Source organism: Halichoerus grypus, chromosome 10 (genome assembly GCF_964656455.1).
Source record: "Halichoerus grypus chromosome 10, mHalGry1.hap1.1, whole genome shotgun sequence".
Classification (NCBI taxonomy): Eukaryota; Metazoa; Chordata; class Mammalia; order Carnivora; family Phocidae; genus Halichoerus; species Halichoerus grypus.
The window spans coordinates 75416457-75440894 of record NC_135721.1 but is presented as its reverse complement, the minus strand read 5'-3'; the positions used below and the strand labels follow the sequence as shown (position 1 = coordinate 75440894).

Here is a 24438-nt window from a genome sequence, read left to right as displayed (position 1 = left end):
TGGGATCAAGCTCCGCTTCGGGCTCCCTGCTCAGTGGGGAGCTTGCTTCTCCTTCTCCCCCTGCTTGTGCTTGCTCTCGCTCTCAAATGAGAGAGAGCGAGCAAAAGAGAGAGAACGAGTGGTGGGGGGGGTAGTGCAGAGGGGCAGAGGTAGAGGGAGAAACAGACTCCCCTCCGTGCAGGGAGCCTGATGTGGGACTCGATCCCTGCACCCTGGGATCATGACCTAAGCCAAAGGCAGACGCCCAACCAACTGAGCCACCCACGCGCCCCAATATGCAACCTTTTATGTCTGGCTTCTTTCACTTAGCATCATATTTGCAAGGTTCATGCACCCTGTAGCATGTATTAGTACTCCATTCTTTTTTATGGCTGAATAATATTCCGTTGTGTAGATATAGCATATTTTATCCATTCATCCGTTGAAGGACACTTGGGTTGTTTCCACATTTTGGCTATTGTAAATAATGCTACTATAAACATTTGCACACAAGTGTTTATGGGGACATAAGTTTCAGTTCTCTTGGGTGTACACTTAAGAGTGAAATTGCTGGATCATATGGTGACTGTATGGTTGATTTTTTGAAGGACTGCCAAACTATTTTCTGAAGTGGCTGCATCCTTTTACATTCCTACTGGCCATGTATGAGGCTTCCAGTTTCTTTACACCCTTGCCAACATTTGTTATTGTCCATCTTTTAATAGCCAAGCTGGTGGGTGTTAAGTGGTATCTTGTGGTTTGGATTTACATTTCTCTAATGACTAAGGATGTTCAGCATTTGTTCATGTACTTAGTGGCCATTTGTATATCTTCTCTGGGGAAACATCTATTCAAGGCCTTCGCCCATTTTTTTATTGGGTGGTTGGGTTCTTTTTTTGTTGAGTTGCAGGAGTTCTTCATAGACTCTGGATACTAGACCCTTACCAGATATATGATTTGCAGATATTTTCTCCCATTCTGTGGTTTATCTTTTCACTGTCTTGATGGTAGACTTTGATGCACAAGGTTTTTTTTTAGTTTAGTTTAGTTTTGTTTTGCTTTGAAGTAGGCTCCACACTGGGTGCCCCTGATGCACAAGTTTTAAATTTTGATAAAGCCTAATTTATGTATTTTTTTCTACTGTTGCCTGTGCTTTTGGTGTCAGACAAAGCACCATTTCCTAGTCCAAGGTCATGAATATTTTTCCCTTATGTTTCCTTATGAAAGTTTTATAGTTTTAAAACGCTCTTGCATTTAGCTCTTTAGTCCATTTTGAGTTGGTTTTTTTATGTGGTGTGAGATAAGGGTCCAGCTTCATTCTTTTGCATGTGGATATCCACTTGCTGAAAAGCACTGTTTGTTGAAAAGACTATTCTTTCTCCATTGAGTTGGCATTCTTATTGAAAATCAATTGACCATAGATATATGAGTTTATTTCTGGATTCTCATTTCTATTCCATTGATTTTTTTTAAAAGATTTTATTTATTTATTTGAGAGAGAGAGCAAGAGAGCATGAACACAGAGAGAGAGAAGCAGACTCCCCGCTGAGCAGAAAGCCCTATGTGGGGCTCGATCTCAGGAGCCTGAGATCATGACCAGAGCTGAAGGCAGACGCTTAACTGACTGAGCCACCCAGGAGCCCTATTCCATTGATTTATATATCTTTATGCCAGTACCCCCAATTTTTTTTTTTTTTTTTTGATAGAGCATGAGCTGGGGTGGGAGGGGCAGAGGGAGAGAGAGAATCTTTTTTTTTTCTATTTAGAATGCAACTTTCTTTTTTTCTAATTTAAATTCAATTAGCCAACATATAGTACATCACTAGTTTTTGATGTAGTGTTCAGTGATTCATTAGTTGTGTATAACACTCAGTGATCATCACATCACATGCCCTCCTTAATGCCCATCACCCAATTACCCCATCCCCCTCTCCAGAGAGAGAGAGAATGTTAAGCAGGCTCTGCACTCAGTATGGAGCCCAACATGGAGCTCAATCTCACTACCCTGAGATCATGACCTGAGCCAAAATCAAGTGGGGCACTTAACCCACTGAGCCACCCAGGTGCCCAGTACCCAAATTCTTGATCACTGCAGCTTGCAGTATTGAAATTGGGAGTGTGAGTCTTCCAGCTTTGCTCTTTTCAAAATTATTTTGGCTATTCTGGGTCTCTTGTATTTCCATATTAATTTTAGGATGGTTTATCAACCTCTGCAAAAATGACAGCTGGGGTTTTGATAGTGATTGTGTTGAATCTGTAGATAACTTTGAGTATTATTGCCATCTTAATAATATTGAGTCTTCCAATCCATGAATATGAGATATATTTCCATGTACTTAGATCTTTCATTTCTTCCAGTACTGTTTTGTGGTTCTCAGTGTGTAAGTCTTATATTTATTTTGTTAAATTTATTCCTAAGTATTTTATTTTTTTATGAGATTTTTTATTTATTTGAGAGATAGAGAGAGCACAAGCGGGGGGGGGGGGAGGAGCAGAGGGAGATGGAGAAGCAGACTCCCCGCTGAGCAGAAAGCCCCATGTGGGGCTCGATCCCAGAACCCTGGGATTATGACCTGAGCCGAAGGCAGATGCTTAACCAACTGGGCCACCGAGGTGCCCCTTATTATTTTTGATGCTATTATAAATGGAATTATTTTCCTCATTTTCTTTTCAGATTGTTCCTTGCTGGTGTGTAGAAAGAGAACAGATTTTTCTTTTTTTTTTTTTTTAAAGATTTTATTTATTTATTTGACAGAGAGAGACACAGCGAGAGAGGGAACACAAGCAGGGGGAGTGGGAGAGAGAGAAGCAGGCTTCCCGCAGAGCAGGGAGCCCGATGCGGGGCTCGATCCCAGAACCCTGGGATCATGACCTGAGCCGAAGGCAGACACTTAAGGACTGAGCCACCCAGGTGCCCCGAGAACAGATTTTTGTATACAGACCTTATATTCTTCAACCTTGCTGAACTCGTTTATTAGCTCTAATCATTTTTTTAATGGCAGAATTTGGTTTTGAAAGCAAACATGTTCTTGTGCAACTAATTGCTTAAAAGAAATGACCTCATGTTTCTTTAACAAACATGCTTTGGCCGTGCCAGTGTAGGACTGGCCAGTAAGTCTGCCAAGCACACTGAGTAGGCAGCAGTGCCTGGAAAAAAGGAGCTCCATCAATGAGATCGAAACACTTGAGAGAAGGAGGAAAACACGCGTAGGTTCTGTCCTGTTAGCTTCCAAGACAATGTTGTTCATTCTTACCTACCCATTCCATTCCCTACCAGCTTCTATAATATTTGTGTAGGAGGGGAAGAATATAACAAAATAAAATGACCCTGGCCAGTACATTCTTTGGATATTTTTTTTTTAAAGATTTTATTTATTTGACAGAGAGAGAGACAGCGAGAGAGGGAACACAAGCAGGGGGAGTGGGAGAGGGAGAAGCAGGCTTTCCGCTAAGCAGGGAGCCTGATGTGGGGCTCGATCCCAGGACCCTGGGATCATGACCTGAGCTGAAGGCAGTTGCTTAACGACTGAGCCACCCAGGTGCCCCCATTCTTTGGACATTTTTTAAGTGAGTGAGAAATGTAGTTCTCAGAACGAATTAGTTTCATTTTCATTAGCAGTGTCTTTGGACACTTTGTTCTTCCTCACATGGTCACCATGCTTTTTCCCTTTGTCCCTGGGGCTCCAGTATTACAGTCATTGGGGCTTTGGGGCTCTCTGAGACAGGCCCCTGTTTTGTGGGTCACTTTCTTTTCTTGCTTGTATTCTGTCTCCCTCCTTCTCTACCCTCCTTCCTTATTCCCTCTCAGATAATATTTATAAGATTGCTGCTTGTAAAAAGAATAAAACAAAACAAAGACCAATAACCTCACTAGCTAGGTAACCCCTGTTGTTATCTTAAAGTATTCTATGTATCAAGTGCAGAAAATTCAAATATTAGAGACAGGTGCAAAATGAAAAGTGAAAGCCTCACTGCCTAACCACTCCCCATGGCCACTTCTCCCCAGATAGTCATTATTAAGAGTCATTATTTCTTGTGATGATTTCCAGAAGCAAAAGCATATTGATCTTGTATGCTATAACCTTGATAAACCCCTACTTTGTTGAGAATTTTTATCAGGAATGGATGTTAGATTTTGAGATGGATTATGTGGTTTTTCTTCTTCAGTCCCTTAATATGGTGAATTACATTGACTGATTTTTGAATGTTTGTTTATTCATCCTTGCATTCTGGAATAAATCCTACTTGGTCATGATGTATTAATTTTGTATGTATTTTTGGATTCAATCTGGTAACTTTTTGTTGAGAACTCTTAACATTTATGTTCACAAAGGATATTAGTCTGTAGTTTTCTTTTTCTGGTTTTGGTATCAGAGTAATACTGGCTTCATAGAATGTGTTAGGAAGTATTTCCTCTTCTTCAATATTCAGTTTGTATAGAACTGGTATTATTTCTTCCTTAAATGTTTGGTAAAATTAGCCAGTTGAGCCATCTGTGCCTTGAGTTTTCTTTATGAGAAGATTTTTAATTACAAATCCAATTGTTAGAAATAGATACATGGCTATATATATTATCTGTTTCTTCTTGAGTGAGCTCTGTTAGTTTGTGTCCATTTCACCTGAATTGTCTAATTTATCAGCATAGGTTTGTTCATAATATTCCCTTATTATCTTTTTAATGTCTGTTGGATCAGTGATGATGACCTCTCATTCTGATACTGGTAATTTGTGTTTCTTTCTTCTTCAGTCAGATCAGTTGGGTTTCAGGTTTATCAACTTTATTGATCCCCAAAGAACCAGCTTTTGGTTTCGTTGATTTTCCTTAGAGTTTTTCTGTTTTCTGTTTTACTGATTTCTGCTCTTACCTTTATTTCCTTTCAAATTTTACTTGTTTGGAGTTTGATCTGCTCTATTTTCTCCCAGTATTTTAAGGTGGAAACTTAAATCATAGTATCTCATCTTTTTTTATTTGTTGTCAAAAGTAGCTCATCATCATCTTCTTTATTTTTTTTAGATTTTATTTTTAAGTAATCTCCACACCCAACATGGGGCTCGAACTCACAACCATGAGATCAAGAGTTGCATGCTCCACCGATTGAGCCAGCCAGGCACTCCAAAGCTCATCTTTTTTAAATTCACCTTTTAACACATACATGGCATATTAGCATCAAGGTACATTTGTAGAGCTTATAAATGTATATTTGTTGGAGGTACAAATTTAAAAAATTTTAATGATGGATGTGCACCATCAGAAAAGTATTAGGGAGCAGCAGAAGCAGTCTTTGATTGGAGCTGCAGGCTGATGCCTTCCTAGGAATTTTGACATATTGTGGGAACATGGGGTTGCATGACGGGTGACAGAGCATAGGATGGGGTGGATGGAGTGGAGACAGGATGTCTGACAGTCGCTCCCTTGGGAAGAACCCTACAGCAGCATGGAGCAGCGTCAGGACACAGATGGAGCTTGGCAGTCCGACTGTCAGAGTCCTCCGAGGGGCCAGCACTGAGCACTCAGGTTCATTTCCAGAGTTGGCAGTAATAACATCGGTGAAGCACTAGGTGTAGAGTGGACACTCAAAATACAATAGCTATTATCAAAGCAAAAACATATTTCTTTATGACTCAGAGATCGTTAGATAAACCAAAGGATCTAAGCAGCACAAATACTCTGCTCCCTCTTCTTAATTCCTCTAGTTCTGTTTTGGCCATTCCTGTCTCTCTCTATTCTCAGATGATTGGTTTTTGGTTTTCTTTTTCTTTTCTCAGATGGCTTTTAAGCAGTCAAAAATCCCTTAGTCTGTCTGTTCAGTTGACACTTTCTGCCCTTCACTGTCTTATTAGGAGTTGTCCTCACTTCCCCTCACCTGCCTTTCATGGTGCTCGGGAGAGTCTCCCGCGGGGGTGGTCGGAGCAACCCGTCCAGAGCCTCCTGCAGCCTCCCGGGGTAGAGGCCCTGCCGGAGAACAGCTGCCCCTGGGGGCTCCACACAGCCTGGGATCCCATGTCCCATGGTAGCGGCGGCCATCCACATACAAGGAGCACTTCTGTGCGGGGCCCAGAGCCCAGCCCTCTGTTCACGTGGGGGTGACCTTCACTCCCAACTTCACAGGGCAGGTGCCTCTCTGCCCGGGCCAAGGAGGCAAGCTGGGATCCAGCTGCACTCTTAATCCTCACACTGGTACTGTGAGAACATGGTGCAGACCCAAAGGAGCAGGCAAACCCCGTGAGGACCACCCTGGAGAGCCCAGCCCCCCGGCCCCCTCAGAGCTGTCATTTGTTAGGCCCGGCCCCTTCAAAGTCTCCAGTTGGAACGTGACAATAACAGTAATTCAACTTCAGAATTGATTCTCATTTTAAAAGCATATTATTGTCTGTTGTGATAATAAAAGTCATTTCCTTGAAAATAATAGCTCACATTTCTAGAGAACTGGTTCCAGGCCCTGAGCGCAGGGCCAGGCCTATCTCATTTAATCACCACAACAAAATCCTCCAAGTAGATACTGTGATTTTCCCTTTTCGCAGACAATCAGGGGCCTGGAAAGCCCAAGCTTCACATGGTTTGTATGACCTACAGTCTCCGAGGTGGGGGGCTGGAGCCCCGGCTCCGGCTCACTTTATCTCCTCTGTCTCGCTCTCTGTGCTCCAAAGCGCAGGGACTGTGGCTTCGCTCGTCTTCGTTTTACCTCCCTCTTGAGTTCCTGGCGGCTACAGGGGCCGGCACACAGTAGGACGCAGGTGGTACTTGTTCAGTGTGCCGCTGAGTGTCGGGGAATGTGTGCTTTGCCCGCAGCAAGACATCAGCATCTTTTCCCACCAGCCCCTCTGATCCTGTGCGGTGTGTCGACTGGGGAGCTGCGTGCGCGGGCCAGACTCCAGACGTGCTGTGCGGCCGTCAGAGGTCAGAAGGCGGGATCTGCTGGCCCTGGGGGGACAGGCGTGTGTGTGATACCCCAGCCCAGCGGGCATCTCCCTCGTGTCCTGGCCGGGTCGTGTGGCGCTGCTCCGTGGCTGCTGCTTTGGCCAAGTGCATAAACCTCACGCAGTCATAGGGTGAGCACTTCTTCATGTTTGTCTTTCAGACCCTGATCAGAAATCTCCGTGGCTCCCCTAGAGCTCAGCCTCTAGCCACCAGTTTTCAGTTGTGTCTGAGCTTTAAACAGGACTGAGGACTCCAGAGACTGGCCTGGAGTACAGCCCCGACAGGGGCATTTTAAAAACCTCCCCAGGTGATTCCAGTAAACAGTGGGGCTGGGGGCCTCTGGGCTCCTGCACCTCGGGAGCAAGGCTGAGAGCTGTTGCGTGCACAGGGAGCTGGGGCTGCCTTGCATGGGTTCCTCCCCACACCCATCTCACCCCAATCATGCGTCCCTGTGTGCTGTTCTTGGAGCGAGGGCCGTGGCTTTCATTAGCTCGGTGGTTTCCCAATGTGGCTGCATCTTAGAATCACTTGGGATTTCTTTTTTAATTCTAGAGCCCAAGCCAGGCTAATTAAACCATAGTAGTGGGGGGATGGGAGGATGACAGTAACGTGAAGCTGCTCCCTAAGAGATTCCAGAATGTGCAGACAGGTCTGAGAACCACCGCATTTGGTTCTCAGCTGGGTCCTTGATGCGGAATGCAGCAAACACCAAATCCCTTGGACTGCTGGGATGTGCTGCCCATGCTGCTGTGTGGGGAGGGAGACCTTTTCCTCTGTTTCCTTTCTTCAGAGTTCTTTGTTTTTGTTGTTGTTGTTTAAAGATTTATTTAAGAGAAAGAGAGAGAGCACGAGCGGGAGGAGTAGAGGGAGAGGGAGAATCCCAAGTAGACTCCGTGCCGAACACAGAGCCCAACACGGGGTTCGATCCCACAGCCCAGAGATCAGACCTGAGCTGAAACCATGAGTCAGATGCTCAACCTACTGCACCACCCAGGTGCCCCAGTTGTTGTTGTTGTTTTAGAACAGTTTTAGGCTTACAGAATATTTGATCAGAAAGCAGTTCCCCTATTACTCCCCCGGCCTGCCACCCCCCTCTCCCCGCTGCAACACACACTAGTTTCTTCTACTGACATCTTGCATTTGTATAGTGTATTTGTTAGGATTGATGAAGCACTACTGATACATTATCATTAACTAAAAGCTATTGTGTAAATTAGGGTTCACTCTGGAGTACCTGGGTGGCTCAGTTGGTTAAGTGTCTAACTCTCGATTTCGTCTTAGGTCATGATCTCAGGGTCCTGAGATCAAGCCCTAGGCACATTGCGCTCTATGCTCAGCGGAGAGCCTGCTTGTCCCTCTGCCCTTCCCCATGCTCTCTCTCTCTCAAATAAGTAAATAAATCTAAAACAAAGAGATTCTGGAATCTCTTAGGGAGCAGCTTTACTGTCACCTGTCCCCCCATCCCCCCACTATGATGGTTTAATGAGCCTGGCTTGGGCTCTAGAATTAAAAAAGAAATCCCAAGTGATTCTAAGATGCAGCCACATTGGGAAACCACCGAGCGAATGAAAGCCACGGCCCTCGCTCCAAGAACAGCACACAGGGACCCATGATTGGGGTGGGATGGGTGTGGGGAAGAACCCATGGAAGGCAGCCCCAGTAGTGTTCCCTCTTTGTGTTGTACATTCTGTTTTGGTAAATGTATGACGTGTGTCCATCATTGCTGTATCATACAGAATAGTCTCGCTGCCCTGAACATCCTCTGTGCTCCCCTTGTTCACTCTTCCCCGTCTCCATCCAAACCCCTGGTAACCCCTGATCTCTTCATGGTCTTTAGAGTTTGCCTTTTCCAGAATGTCATCTAGCTGGAATCATACAGTATGTAGCCTTTTCAGACTAGCTCCTTTCACTTAGCAATATGTATTGGAGGTTTCTCTATGCCTTTTCATGGCTTCATAGCTTATTTCTTTTTGCCACTCCGTAGTAATCTGTTGCCTAGATGTACCACAGTTTGTTTAGCCATTCACCTCCTGAAGGACATTTTGTAGCTTCCAGTTTTTGACAATCACAAGTAAAGCTGCCGTAAACATTCATGTGCGGCTTTTTGTGTGGGCATACATTTTCAGTTCATTTGGGTAAATACCAAGGAACACAATTGCTGGATTGTGTGGTAAGAGTGTTTAGTTTTGTAACAAACCACCAGACAGTCTTCCGAAAGGGCTCTTTCGCGTTCCCACCAGCAATGAATGAGAGTTCCTGTTGCTCCACATCCTTGTCAGTATTTGGTATCTTTTGTTTCATTTTAGGTAGAGATCAGGAATATTCCAGAAATCTCAGGTTCAGAAATCCAAAGTGAGAGAAATCCTGGTGGGCCTTGTATTCAGGGACGTTACTGGGAAGCTCTTGGTTGAGTCTAAATCAGTCTCAGATTCTTGCTTTTTAAATGTGAGAGGGCGGTTTGCTCCTACCTTCCTGAGTCATACTGAGGGGGCCTTGCATTATTAAAAATAATCCAATAGTGTGCATCCTGAGATAGGAAAGTGAGGAAGTGGTTGCCTGGAGTCGAGACATGACAGCTGGGCCTCTGGCAGCCATCCTGAACTGTGAGGTGATCTTGAGAAGGAGAGGCACATGCCGAGAACGGCAGAGCAGAAGACGGGCACCCAAGATCCTACAAATCAGTCAGGTCCCTGCACCAGTGTGGCCCACCTGCTTCCAGACTTTTTCATCAGAGAGAAATAAAATTCTAGCTTATCTAAGCCCAGGTAGGTTTTTTTGTTTTGTTTTTGGTCTTTTTGTTATTTGCAGCAAAACCTAGTTCTAGGAGCTTTGGTGGTTCAATGGTTTGGCACAGTGCAAGTCTGTCCTACACACTGGGGGCCAGGAATGCTCAGTGGTGTTAGGTGACACCGGGCAGTGGTGTCAGTTCCAGAGGGCAGGAGAGAGGAGAGGTGGCCTGGGGACTGCATCACCTAGCCTATACACACCCTCGCTCCCATGAATAAAAGGATCAGGGGCTGACAAGGACTCTGTGTCAGGGGTGGGGGGGCTATGCGGGGGGGGTGTGCGGCTGGGTGCTGTGTGTGGTAAGTATGGGCGGGATGCGTGTGTGTGATATGTGAGTGTGTGTGGATGAGTGTTGTGTGTGTCATGGTATGTGCAGTGTGTAGGTGTGTGGTGTGTGGGTATGTTTGTGTTGGATGAGTGGGTTCTGCATCTGTGGTATGTGTGGTGTGTGTACAGATGGGTGGTATGTGCGTAGTGTGGGTGTAGTGTAAGTGGTGCAGAAGTGGGTGTTGATCTATAGTATATGGTGTGCATGTATAGGTGTGTATGTGTGTGTGGTGGGTGGATATGGGGGTGCATATGTGTGTGTGAGGGTGTGGGGGGGGGTTAGGCTGGATTACAGCAAGGCAGGCAGGAGGCTGTGGAGGTGCCAGAGGGAGGGCCTTAGCTCAGGGTGAGCAGGTAGGAAAGGGAAAATGAAGGGTCAGTGGGATGGGTTGCATGGCAGAGAAGGAACAAAAGGAAGCCTGGAAAAAATGTGGGTAGAGCGGTCTGGAGAAGAAACCCATGGGAATGAGAAGCAAGAAGAGCGTGTGGGTCAGAGCTTATCCAGGTCCCGGGCATGTAGTTGTCCGTGGTGAGAGGCAGCATCAGGCTCAGGAGAATTCCAGACTCCTTCCCGTGCTCACACTATAGTTGGGGCAATGAGATGTACATGTTTTTAAAATATGCACTTGATGGAATTTTGTGTTTTTACCACATACATGGATCCCTTTGATCACATCACTCCATCCTCCTGAGACCAGTTGCTTCCTTGCCCCAGTCTGCAGGGTCTGTGTGGTGTGGGCAGGCGGGGCCCGAGGACCCAGAGGGGTCCCACAGGACCAGCCAAGAGGGTTGTTGGTTTCGCACAGGATAGAAATCAAAGTGAGCCAGGAGGAAGTGAAAGCAGAGTTTATCGAAGAGCATCAGTGATAGAGTATAGCAGACAGGGTGTGTAGGGGTACTCAGAAAGGAGAGGAGAGTGAGTGTCTCCTTTGCTTGGGGTCTGGGCTTTTCGTTGAGGATGGTGCACATGTCCTAACTGGTCAGAACAAGGACAAGGGTCCAGGTATCCTCCACAAGTCACTTATGCCCAGGAGCCAAGGGGTCTTGGGGTCAAGATGTCTAAGGTCAGGGGTCTGGAATACGTACCCGAGGACCCCACCCAGTCCCTCCTTGGATGTTACCGACTGTGCCGGAAAACTCCAAAGAAATCATGCACTCCTTGACCTTTACAGTTAGGACGTACGTTATTTGTACTCTAAGGCGTGTGCAAGGTGGGGCTGCAGGTCCCAGCAAGAACAGAAGCAGGGAGAGGAGCAAAAAGCAGTTTCCCATGGGGTCCCTTCAGTTTCCCTGTCTCAGGTGGGTTCCCCTCCCTCTTTCTGTCCTATATTCTCACCCCTGGGCCTCGCACCCCTCTAGCACCCTGGCTCCTGGCTGGGCCTAAAAGACAAGGAGTGGCAGCCTGGGCTCAGGGTGCACCCAGGGCTCCTCCTTCTGTGTCTAGCTGCCCCCCCGCAGCACCCCGACCAACCGCCTTTCTTCCAGGCCATTTATACCACCTGGCTTCATTCGGTGTAAACTGTTTATTTTTCATGTGTTCTGTCAGTTTCCCTGCTAAACCATCAGCTCCATGAGACCAGGATTTTGTCTCTTTTGTTCAATGCTGGGCCCCCAGTGTTTAGAACAATGCCTGGTGTTCAGTTACTGTTTATTGAGCGAATGAAAAGTTTAAATGACAGGCTAAAGCTGATTGACTAAAGCCAGTGATATTGAGACAAGTAAATTTAAATACAGAAGTGCTGAGGGAAGTTGAGTAATCACAATTGGGAGGATAAGAAATGGTAAGCGGGGCGCCTGGGGGGCTCAGTCGGTTAAGTGTCTGACTCTTGTTTCGGCTCAGGTCCTGATCTCATGGCTTATGGGATGGAGCCCCATCTGGCTCCACACTCAGGGGGGAGTCTGCTTGGATAGTCTCTCCCTGCCCTTCCCTCCCCCCAAGCATGTGCACTCACTCTTGTTCTCTCTCTCAAATAAATCAATAAATCTTTTTTTAAAAATGTAAGATTTAGGGCGCCTGGATGGCTCAGTCGTTAGGCGTCTGCCTTCGGCTCAGGTCATGATCCCAGGGTCATGGGACAGAGCCCCGCATCAGGCTCCCTACTCCGCGGGAAGCCTGCTTCTCCCTCTCCCCTGCTTGTGTTCCCTCTCTCGCTGTCTCTCTCTCTGTCAAATAAATACGATCTTTAAAAAAAATAAAAAAATAAAAATAAATAAAATAAAAATGTAAGATTTGTTGAAAAGAAAACCACAGGCCCAAAATGGCATCACTTAGGCCAGGTCACTAAACCAGGGCTTAGTACTTAACTGCAGTTTCAACCTCCCTCCAGAAGTGTTAAGTCTGTCAGGAATTTTCTGATAGGCATCAATGAGGTAATCTATGTGTATAATAAGACCCCCTGCCCTTCCCCCTAAGGGAAGGTGACCTTGCATGGAACAATCCTTTCTTTTCTTTCCATAATAACTTTTTTGCCCCACCCTCCTTCCTATAAAAACCTTCCATTTTGCCCAACTCCTTGGAGCTCCCCTCTGCTTGCTAGGTGGGGTGCTGTCTGATGGATGAATTGCTTAATAAAGCTAATTAGATCCTTGTATTTACTCGGTTAGATTGTGTTCAACAGATTGTAAGCCTCCCCTAAATGTCTTGAGTCCCACGCTCCAAGTGGGATCTGGGCTCAGTCTGATGGGGTGGTTGCTTAACTTTTCTTTAGGAACCAGCACCCGCCCCCATTAAGGATGATTGGGAACCCCCTCCTGGAGAATTGTGGGGTCTCCAAGATGGCGTCAAGAATCAGGACCCAGGGGGCGCCTGGGTGGCTCAGTTGGTTAAGCGACTGCCTTCGGCTCAGGTCATGATCCTGGAGTCCCGGGATCGAGTCCCGCATCGGGCTCCCTGCTGTCAGCAGGGAGTCTGCTTCTCCCTCTGACCCTCCCCCCTCATGCTCTCTCTCTCTATCTCATTCTCTCTCTCAAATAAATAAATAAAATCTTTAAAAAAAAAAAAAAAAAGAATCAGGACCCAGGCAGATGTTTGGCCCTCCCAAGGCAGCCACCCCAGAATACTCTTTAGCAATTCGATTTGGGGGTCGGGGAGGGGGAGAAAGAGACTAGAGTCCTGCGGACCCTGTGCCCTGTCATCTAACCGCTAAGGCCCAGGATGGGACCTGGTGGGTGGGAAGGGATGACACAGGCCTGCAGAGGGGAGCTGCTGGGACTGGCACGTCGAGCCGAGGAGGTTTTGGGACGTGTGTGGTTTTCCCATTCCCTGACAGTGGTGCCAGGAGCGTGGAGGCGGTGGTGGTACGTGAAGTAACGCTTCTTCTGAGGCACAGATGGAAAAGTCACTTTTATTTTAGTCCCAGTGCTTTTCCTCCCCTGCCTTCCCCCAAAGCATCAGTTCCATCCCAGGAGAACCACCCAGAGGGATGCTTCTAGACTTTCAGCCTCTAAACAGAGCCCAGGAGCTCAGGGCTGTTAGCACTGGCGTTTAGAAGGGCACGGGGCCCCGATGCGCCTGGGGGCATCGCCTCCAACGACTGCCGTGTGGCTGTGGAGAAACAGAGTGAGGGTGTTGGAGCTGGCAGCCTTGCGTCGGAGGTTGGTTCTGTGTCAGCGCTCCGGAAAACCCCCACTCGGGACACAGTGCTCAGGAAAAGCTGAGTGCGTGGCCTAGTTCTAGGCAGTGTTAATTACGGGCTGTCGGGCGCCTGTTGTCACTTAACCAATTTCCCGCGCTGTTGATTGGGCCCGATTTATCCTGAGGCAGCCCAGGCCCCTTGCTCTGGAACCTCTCCTGACCCATCAGCCTGGGTCAGGCTGTGGTGCGGAGTTAATACGGGGCGGGTTAGCGAAGAGGGACAATGCTGGGCTCCAGGTTTGGAAGCTGGCGGCACCTGCAGCCGCCGTTCCCAAGGGGTTTTAAAGCACCTGATGCACCTGCATGGGCTGAGGAGGGCGTGTGAGGGTGGATGTGCACAGCACCCTTTGGGGTCCTACGCTGCAGGCAGCTGTCTGCCCCCCCCCAAGCTGGGCCTCCAGGGCCTCACCCTAGGCCGATTCTCTTTGCACACGCATCCTCCCTCCCTGGAAAGTTCGTCGGCCCGCCCACACATGCGTGTGCGTACGTGCGCAGTCCCCCAAGGGCCCCGGTAAACAGCTCGCTCTCTGTAGTGGAATCTCATTGTGTTTTGCAGACTTCATTCTTCTCCACTCGTTTGTGAAGCAGGCAAGGGGTATCATTACTCTTACTTGTTAAGTTGCCCGAGAGGAAAAAAAACAAAGTTTTTCCTCCTCCAAGAGTCTAATTACTTGTTGGGTGAGCCCCGACCCATATACATTTCTAAAGAGAGAGACACCCGATGCCAGCAGAAGAGATGTCCTTGGACGGGATTCAGAGACCCTCTGCAGGCCATTCCATCGGTGGCTGGCTCTGCAGCCATACCAGACTGTGGCCAAAACTTCTCGAAGAGTTGAGGATGCTGTGTTTCTTGCCTTGAGTCGCTGGGCATTCCGTGCTCTTTCATGCTTCTCTGCCTTGGTCATTTCTGTCCCTTTGCTGGGTGTGTGCTACCTTTCCCGTTACCTGTGCCATGCCCCCGCCCCCACCCCCACCCCGCCCCAGTGAACTTCCCCTCCTCTGAGCAGGCTCTGCACCTTTCACCTGCTTTGCTTTTTGAATACACTCTCCTGTATTTATCTGCCTGGCTCCCCTCCCTCCTAGACTGTGAGCTCCCTGAGGTCAAGGTCGCCCCCCCAGCCACCTTTTTATCTTGGGCACCTGGCATGGTTCCAGCACATGGGGGGATCCACTGAGGTGGGCCTTTCGGAGGGAACTCTGACCCGCAGAACGGCGAAGGGTCAAGCACGTACTGCTAATGTGCTTCTAGCCCTGTTTCGAGTTCATGATTCTGACCATCTGTCAAAGTCAACGTCTGTCCACATTCCTGATATTACCAGCTTATCTTACGGCTGGTCTTCAGTTTCCCTCTTGTTCCAGTACTACTCAGTCAGGTTTGTTTAGGATTCTCTCCAGTCATTCATTCATTCATTCAGCTTCCCCCACCCCCACACCAGCCGTTCCTCCAGGCCCTGGGTGTGCAGAGTGGGCCCTGCCCTCATGGAATTTACATTCTAATGGGGAGACCAAGACAAGAAGCCAGTAAATCAATCAATAAGATGCTGTAGAGGAAGGACCGCGGGGAGACATGGACTCCGCCTCTTGGTGGGGTGCGGAGAGGTCACAATGCAAAGAGCGTGTGGGAGGCTGACTGGATTGCAGCCATCTTTGGGAAATAGGATCCTGCACATTGTTTTTCTAGTTTCCTGGTTCTGAAAAATGTCCTTAGGAAAAGCCCCGAGTACATAAGGTTTTCCCTCATCATTGGTGAGGTCAGATTACTGTTCATGGTTTGTCAAACTAGTCAAGAGACAATGGTACTTTGAGCTCAAGCTGGCTGTGGAGACGTGTCCCAGGCTGCAGGGAGTGCCCTGGGCTGCGATATGGTGGACCTGGGACCGCCCAGCTGTTGCTGCAAGGGCAGCGCCGAGTCAGCAGGAGGCTCAGGGCTGCCCTCAGCAAGGGCCCAGGGCTGCTGAGACTCATGTCTTCCACGTCTTGCAGTTCTGAGGCCTCTGGTTTAAGTCTCTTCATCTGGCTCGGCTCTGGGCAGCTCAGCACCCCGACGGCTGCCTGCTGGAGCCAGTCAAGGTGCCATCACCCCTGGGCCCTCGCACTTCAAGGTGGCCAGAGCTTGAAGACAAGAGAATGAAGGACCAGGTTCCCAAAGCTCCAGCGGATGTCTCAAAACCGCTGGTTGCTCGATTCCTCCAGAAAACACCTGCGGCGCTAGAGAAGGCAGAAACGGGTCCCGTTGGGCCAGGGGCTGTCACGCCCAGCCCTCCCATGGGAGTAGTGCACCTGTCCCCCTCTGCCCTCCCTGACACTCTGCCCTCCCTTGGCTTGACAGATGGAGACAAGCGTTGGTGGTGCCCCTCGCTGCAAGAGGTCATGGAAACATTTCACAGCCTGGGAGCCTGCAGCCCTGCTCTGGGCCCAGAGGGGCCCTGTCAGCCCAGTGAGAGGTGAGTCCTTCCCCTTCCTTGTTGTCCTCTCTCATTCGTTCAACACTGTGGATCTCACCTCAAGCCCGTCAACTTGTATACATTTAGATATGTGCAGGTTTTTCCATATCGGTTATACCTCCGTCAAAATATTAAAAAAAAGACAAAATATTACCTGAAAAAGAGAGATGTATTCTTCTCAATGTATATTCATGCTAAGAAATATTAAAGTGTAGAGCGCCTGGGTGGCTCGGTCGTTGAGCGTCTGCCTTCGGCTCAGGTCATGATCCCAGGGTCCTGGGATCGAGTCCCGTGTTGGGCTCCCTGCTCCGCGGGAGGCCTGCTTCTCCCTCTCCCACTCCCCCTGCTTGTGTTCCCTCTCTCGTTGTGTCTCTCTCTGTCAAATAAATAAATAAAATCTTAAAAAAAAAAAAGGAAAGAAATATTAAAGTGTTTCCTATTTTAGGGGGAATGGAAGGGAAGAAAAAAATTACCTGTAAAGGTAATACAACATAACGGGCCATTTATTGTACAAAACTATCCATTATTGTTTGTGGTCCACATCCTCAGCTCCATAAGCATTTGTAAGTTAGAAAAAGGAAGGATTTTCTCTGATTATTATATGGAATTATGTGCATTTGGCAGGGGGGGACTTCCCAAACTCGGCCTCTAGCCCCCATGGGGAAGCAGAGTCTGAGGGATTCTAGAACAACCACACACAAGTACCCGTGGATTATGGGCATCACACCACGAATGGCAAGTGTTCTGGTAAATGGCCGTGCTCCCAGCTTCAGGGGGACGGAAGAACCAGGCACGGGTGAGTCTGGCTGCTTTGGCTGACATCTGTTCCTGCCCTTCGGTGACTCAGAGCCCTCACTGCTCCTCCTCTTCCAGGACATGTCCCAATCTCTCTGGTCTACCTCCAAGCCTCAATTTTGGCCCATTTTCTAATATCAACTCATGGCCAGCAAGGCACAATTTTGCATGTAATTTTCACAGTGGCCAGTTTTGTTTTGTGGGTGTCCCCTTTGTGCACTGGGCTGGGCTGTGTGGGGGGTACTAATTTGCGTAGCCATTGTCCCTGCCCTCTAGGAACAGAGCCATACAATACATAAATGACTGTTGTTGGGTGGACAGTGATTAGGTCTGGGCTGTAAAAGTGTTACATATTATAAACTTGTTCTGCAAATTATATTACATTCAAACTCTTTCTTGACAATTCTTTGAGAAGATGTAACAGAGTGTTTAGAGCCCTGGGCAGGCCGTTATGTGGGAGCCTGACCGCCCCCCACCCCCCCCACCCCCGCCGGTAACAATCTTTTGGCTCCAGGAGGTGCAGGGACCCTTTCCCTTGCTGTGGTAGGCAGGCGGGTGTTCCTACACAGGGAAGGCCAAAGCTTTCTTAAGAACCTGTTCCACGACTGTGTTTAGTAATTGTCTGCCAAACCAAACCAGACCAAACCACACTCACTCTGCTATAAATACCCCACGCATGTGCCAGCCTGCCTCGCTCCTGCCCCTCTCCCTTCCCGTGGAGCTCCACATCTGGTGTCGTAAGCCACTTGCCTCGTCCTCAACACAGAGCTTCAATCACACCGCCTTCGAGAATGAGTTGGGGGAAGAATTACACTTAGAAAAACAAATGCAGGTGGGAGGGGGGGCTGGGGGGCCTGTGGGGTCAGAGGAGCTATTTCTAGCTGTTCCGATGAGCACTGGGTGTCCACCTGGAAAGTGAGAGGTGCCACCGCAGGGAGAGGCGTATAACCACCTCATTTATTCCGTGCTCTGCAAAGCGCCACTTTCTCCCCCGCCCTTCTCCCTTCCCCCAAGATTCGATGGCTTCCTGCTCCTCGTGCGTCAGGACAAATCCATCCTCTCTGGAGGCACGGGGGGGAGGGGGGCAGGTGGGCATTAGAACCATGGCTGTGTAAGGCTGCCACCTCGACTACTTGGGAACACCAAGCCCAGCATGCAGACTTGCAGACTTCTAGCCTGACCGGGCAGGTCGTCCTGTGTAAGAGGAAGGCCAATCCACGTGGTCGCAGAGTGTTGTCAGAGCTGCGTAGTCACACCACCAGACGTGCTGCTTGGACACCCTGCCTCTTCCCTTGGGCCTCATGCTCCTGGCACCGTTTCCCCACGGAGGACTCAGACCTGGCCCAGAGGAGCTGGCCGATGGCTTCAGGGCTGATTTTCTTATTGTGGCCCTCTAAGGACAGGCTGGGGCCACCTGCCCAGCCACTTAGCCTGCGGAGGTTTTTCTGCCTGAACACGGCCTCTTTTTGGAAAAGCAAACACAACCTGGAGACCCCTCCAGTGACCTCCCCAAGATGTGGGGTAGCAGAGATGTTTGGGTGGGTTACCTGGGTTGCTGGCTGGCTGCTGTAGTTGGGGAGGCTCTGGGAGTCATAGGGTTGGAAGAGAGCTCTTCTAGACTATTCAGGAAGCACTGTGAAGGTTCTGGCATCTCCTCCACTGGGGGTATGGCATCCTTCATAGACACATGGACCACAAGAGGAACATCGGGGCAGGCTGCCTTCTCCCCACTGTCTTCCTTGTCCTGTTCCTGACCTAGCTCAAGTTCTTCCCATGCCAATTGGCTCCATGTCACCCACTGCTCTGTTGACTTCCAGGGATGTCTGATCTAGGGCTCCTCGACAGAACAGATGCTCTGGGGCTCCTCCAGGGCACCCACAGAGCCCTCATATTGGCCAAGGTTGGAAATGAGGGGTTGAGATGTCTCTGCACATGGCCCCACAACTGGACTATCTTTTTAGTGTCTATGAGAAAGACTGGTCTTTCTTTCACCATTTGTTCTTTTTTTTTTTTTTTTTTTTTTAAAGATTTTATTTATTTATTTGAGAGAGAGAGAATGAGAGAGAGCGAGTACATGAGAGGGGGGAGGGTCAGAGGGAGAAGCAGACTCCCTGCCGAGCAGGGAGCCCGACGCGGGACTCGATCCAGGGACTCCAGGATCATGACCTGAGCCGAAGGCAGTCGCCTAACCAACTGAGCCACCCAGGCGCCCCTCACCATTTGTTCTTAATCTCAGATTTCATTGAAACCCATCACCATCTCATCGAATGCTTCAAGATCTCCTTTCAGAAAGATGCAGCCCTTCTGCTGCTGGACCATGCCATGTCCACCTTGTGGCAAACACAGTAGCCCTCTGCCCACTGACGAGGCTGGGGACAGAGGAATTGGGAGGATGTGTGGGAGCAAAAGGGCAGAAGAGGGACCAGAGCGTGAACACTGACCAGGAAGCAGAAGCGAGAGCTTGAGGGGGCTTGTACCACACGGCTATGCAGATACTCTCCATCACGGGCCCCGATCTCACCTGCAAAGGCAGGGCAGGTCCTTGGCCCCCAACGGCGGGTCTTCCAAGGCTGCTCCCAGGTTACAAAGCCCAGTGGAGAGTCCCAGTCAGACAGACAGGACTGGCAGCCAAACTGCCGTAGCCTAGTGCCAGAAACCTTCATCCCCTTGGTTCTCTGAAAGGGCAGCCTGGTGCAGAGGCCAAAGGGGCAACTAAATGACAGTTAATCCATTGAAAGGGTATCCTGTCCAGTGTAGGGGAGGCTGGTCACTGGCCATCTCAGGACAATGTAATCCGACCCAGGTAAAATGTACTTCTCTCTCCCTTCCCATCAGCTCCGCATCAGTTTCCCTTTACTTCATTGACCTTGGCTCGTAGAGCCTGGACAGGTCCCGTCTGGTTTAGCAGTACAAGCCTAGGGGAGAGCACCCCCCTCGTAGCCTGCATGGTGGGGCCCCGACCCCTGGAAGCCTTGAGGATGGCCTACGGTTGTGGAGGTGCTGTGCTCATACGCCTCTCTGACCATCCTCCTGCTGAGAATGTCCGCGCACCGTACAGACAGTAACTTTAGTATTGTTTTCAACTCTTGGGGAAAACAAATCTAGAAACTGGGATAGGGGTCAGTGACATGCCCCTCTTAAGATTACTTGTAAGTATAGAACAGTGTCGTTGTAACCCAACTCCAGCTCCTGGGTGCTGGCCACAGGCTGAGCCCTAACCCAGCCAGCTGGGGGGCAGGGCTGAGGGCAGGGGGTGGACAGATGAAGCGCTTTGTTCATGGAGTCCAGTGGTGGGACCGTCACCTCGCTCTTAACCTGCTGAGTCCAGGAGGGGAGCGGGGTTGCTGGGCTCTGAATGCCTGTGTTCCGTGGCCTCCTGCTCGGAGCATGGAGATGGAGGCCTGGGCGTCAGCGGATGCCACATCCCAGAATAGCAGTCACAGAGGCAGACGGTCCAGTCAAGTGGTTCCTCGGAGCCTCAGAAAGTCAGGGGATAGAGGACGCCGCCATACTGCCCGCTCTTCCCAAGGAGAGGCGGCCGCAGGGGGATGCTCGCACGGGGAGGCTGTTGGCCCTCTCCACTTGTCACAGACACGCTTCCCTCCCCAGCTCACGTTTTCCACACTCCGCCTCTGGCAGCACCGAACTGTCTGAAAGCCCATTCCTCTTCAGCAGAGTCACGGTTCTGTGCCTGCCCCCACCCGTGGGGAAGTCTGAACACATTGCCACTCGTGCTTCCGGCCCCTGTGCCTGCTCACAGGCTGGAGCCGACCAGAACGGCCCTCCTGTACGGACACGGGCCCAGCAGGTGCCCAGATGTGCACACGCAGCCTCACGCATTCCCTGGCCCTAATAAATGCTGAACTCTGGAAGAATGACCAAGCCCAGTCCTAACCCCCGCCCCTTCCCCTGACGTCGGTGTGTGGGCACCAATTCTCCGGTGCCTAGACATTGATTTCTCCCTCTTCCTGTCTGAGAAGCAGCACCAGGGTCAAGTAAAGAAGAGCAGAGACTCTTCCCTGGAGCATGCAGGAACGGAGGGCTCCCCCTTGGTCAGCGGTCAGGCGGCTACCCTGGAGATGCTGTGGGCAACAGTGCTCCTGTCCTCCATACCTTCATTTGTGGAGACCCCACTGTTCTCGGGAACTCCAAACCAGTTAATAAGCATGGAGAAGTGGATGAGACAGCACAGGGAGCCTTGTCATAAGCTCACCTCAACAGTATCTGACAATCAACAGTACACATTTGACCGGAGAGAGAGAATGATTTAGTGAGACCGATCCTGCTGTTTTCTATCCAGTGAGCATGCACCTGGAAAGTTTGTGCAAGGCTGGTGCGGCTCTGCTGTCCACTGATGCCCCCCTCACTGGAGGGATCTTGCCACCCTGAGTATGAATCTAGTCTTTAAAGAGGTGTTTTGTTTTTTGGGGGTTTTTTTCCTATGACCCTAAGCTCTAACTTCGTTGGTAGACAGCATGTTAGCGTGACCTTTGGAGGGGTTCTCAAAGATCATTTTTACTCTGAATTACCCCATATTACTTGCTGACTTTGGAAACTAGCCCCCACGTACGCTACCATGTGGTGTACTTTGCCGTGCATGCAAAGAGCCACCATACCTGTATGGACAAAGAACTTTCTTGAGGAAGACTCCTTTGGGATAATGGAGTATGATTTTCTGGTCTTCGAGTCCCAGAAAAGTAAAGCCTGAGGCCTGGCTGGAATGGCAGCCGTTGGGAGCCAGCCCCCAGGAATCCCCATCTCCCGGCGTTCTTCCCCTTGTGTGGCTCTCACCCCCACTCGGAGTCTAGATGGTCTGTGTGCATTAGCAGAAGTGATGGGATGAAGTCACTTCCAACACCAGGTTATAAAGGCTGTGGCTTCAGTCTCTGGCATTCTCCCCTCTCTCGAGTCGCTCACTTTGGGGGAAGCTGGCCATGGGGTAAGGACTTGGAGGCCTGCTGGTGGGCACACGAGTGAGCTTGGAAGCAGTTCCTCCAGCCCATTCTGGCCTGACGTGACAGCAGCCCCACCCTCAATATTTTGGAGGCAACCTCCCCAGAAACCCTGAGCCTGAACCACCCAGCTAAGCAGCTCCTGGATTCTTGACTCTCAGAAACTGCATGCCATAATAAATATTTGTTTTTAAGCCTCTGTATGTTGGGGGATTTGTTACGCACAGTAGATGACCAACACACATAGGGCATGAGTGTCCCAGGCTGCATGGACCATCCACGGGCTCTCTGCTCTTGAGCAACGGCAGGCCCCTGTCCCTGCCTCAGTTATCCCCTTGCATCCACCTCCTCTCATTTCCTTCCCTTTGCTTTTGTCTTACCTTAGAGTGCTTAAAAACGACATCAGCCTGAGCTGGAGTCAGCGGCAGGACAGCCCCCCAGAGACTGCCTTGGACAGTAGCCTGAGCTACATCTATAAGGTGAGTCAGACGCCCACTTCTGCCCACCATCCAGACCTGCTGAGCAGTTGCACGCGGTAGGTACCACTGAGCGCACCCCGTGGGCTCGGCGCCGCTGTAGGCACCACGCCGGCTGCTGGGACTGATGCTGCAGAAAGCTCACAGTCCCCATGGCCGGGCCTGCCACCGGAGCACCCCATGGGGGGCTTGACTCTAGGCCTTGCCGCTTGTTTTTCTCAGCCGCTGCCCAGCCCGGCCACAGGGCTCCGGGTGCCATCCCTCCCTGCCCTAGCACTCTCTCCGCTCTCCAGTTCCTGGCACTGTGTGCCCTGGCCCAGCCAACGGCCTACACCGACAGGGAGCTCTTGAGCCTGATCGAGCTGCTGTGCCGAGCCGGCCTAGACGTGGGGCTCCGCCTGCTGCCCAAGACCGATCTTCACCAGCTTCTGCTCCTACTCCTTGAGAACATCCACGAGTGGCCCGGGAAGGTATCATGAGCCCCGAAGCCCAAGCCCAAGCCCAAGCCCAAGCCCTAGCCTCCTCTGTAAGGTCCTGAGCCTCCTCACTTGACCTTGTTGCTGGGACTGAAGTTGCACCTTGAGCGCACTCAATGGGAATAGCAGGCTTGGAGGTCACCAGGATGCCGGGGAACGTGCCCACCAGTCCCTGGGCTCCGTGACCGCCCCCTCCTCTTACTCTCTGGCTTCCCCCTAAGTGGGCTGGTGGGGAGGTCAGGGTGACGACGGGCCCTCCCACAGCCCCCCTTGCCGCCTGCCGCCCCCACAGCTCCAGCAGCTGTGCCGCACCCTGAGCAAGGTGTCAGGTCACCACCACAACCTGCTGGCCGTCGTGCAGTGCTTCTTGGATGTGACCTCTCGGAGCAGGTGGGTGCCCCTCCCCCCTGCCTCCTCCCTCTGACACGCGTCCCTTCCCCTGGGACACGGTGGGGTGTGGGGGTCCAGAGTCCTCCCCATCAGTCCCAACAAACCTCCCCCTCCTGCCCAGTCTCTAAAACCCAGGAGAAAGAACTAAAAATACAGCTCACTAATGAGTTCATTCCGAAAGGAAAAGAGCCTAATTTTCTTAACATGGTCTTATTAGCAAAACAATTGCCTTATACAATTAGCTTCTGACTGCAGCGCCCACCCCCCCCCCACCCCCCTTGCCTGCTGCTTCCCAGTAGCGGGTTCCTTCTTGTCCTCAGACCTCAGCGGCATTATGTCCCCTAATCACTCCTCCCAGACCCCTCTCCCAAACTCTCAACTCATCATTCTGCTTTATTTTCTGCACAGCATGGCTTTCTGCCAGAAATTTATCTTACTGTTGGTTCCTTATTTTTGGTGCCTCTCCTCCGTGTTCCTCCAGGAGAGCAGGTCCCTCAGTAGTCACTGCCATATCCCCCATCATCTAGAACAGTGTCTGACATGCTGTTTGCACTCTGTTAATTCTTTTCGACTGAATGAACGAGGTGACCAAACTCAGCCCACTGGGAGATGAGACCCATTCACTGGACCTGGCCCCACCCAGTCTCTCCTCTCCTCCTTCCTTCCCCCACTTTAGGCCACAGCCATAGGGAATTCCTTGCCTTCCCGGAGCAGACCATTCCTCATCTCTCCTCTCCTCCCATCTAGAATGATGGCCCTCCCCACCCTTCCAACCAGGCCTGTCCTGGGGCCCTTCAGGAAGACCCCCAGCCTTCACAGGCACCTCCGCGGTAACCCTTAACTGGGGCCATTCCTCTGCAACTCCCTCCCCAGAGGCAGCTTCTGGAAGCAGGCTTGGCATTCCATGCAGACCCATATCCCAGGGCCCGCTGGGTGCAGTCATCCTGAGCTCAGCTTCAGCTCTTGTCTGTGAATAAAGAGAGAAGGCCTCTCCACGGTCCTGGAAGGGGAGTTGTTGCTCTCTCTTTGAAAGAACTGGGCTTCGGGGTGCCTGGGTGTCTCAGTCGTTAAGCGTCTGCCTTCGGCTCAGGTCATGATCCCAGGGTCCTGGGATTGAGCCCTGCATAGGGCTCCCTGCTCTGCGGGAAGCCTGCTTCTCCCACTCCCACTCCCCCTGCTTGTGTTCCTTCTCTCGCTGTGTCTCTCTCTGTCAAATAAATAAATTTTTTTTAAAATCTTAAAAAAAAAAAAAAAAAAAA

At 50.2% G+C, this 24438-nt stretch overlaps 1 protein-coding gene across 3 annotated transcripts in view; it reads left to right on the top strand.

Moving 5' to 3' along the window:
* Positions 1-24438, top strand: part of FAM178B (family with sequence similarity 178 member B) — a 113063-nt gene that overhangs the window by 53639 nt on the left and 34986 nt on the right. Inside the window, exons 1-5 of one of the 3 annotated variants that reach the window (XM_036073746.2) lie at positions 9375-9663; positions 15976-16090; positions 22223-22316; positions 22607-22783; positions 23082-23179. In XM_036073746.2, the coding sequence (XP_035929639.2) occupies positions 9468-9663; positions 15976-16090; positions 22223-22316; positions 22607-22783; positions 23082-23179 (680 nt within the window). In that variant the 5' untranslated portion in view covers positions 9375-9467. Of the gene's footprint in view, positions 1-9374; positions 9664-15975; positions 16091-22222; positions 22317-22606; positions 22784-23081; positions 23180-24438 lie in introns of those variants that run through there. The other 2 variants (XM_078056637.1, XM_036073751.2) reach the window with 2 other exon arrangements.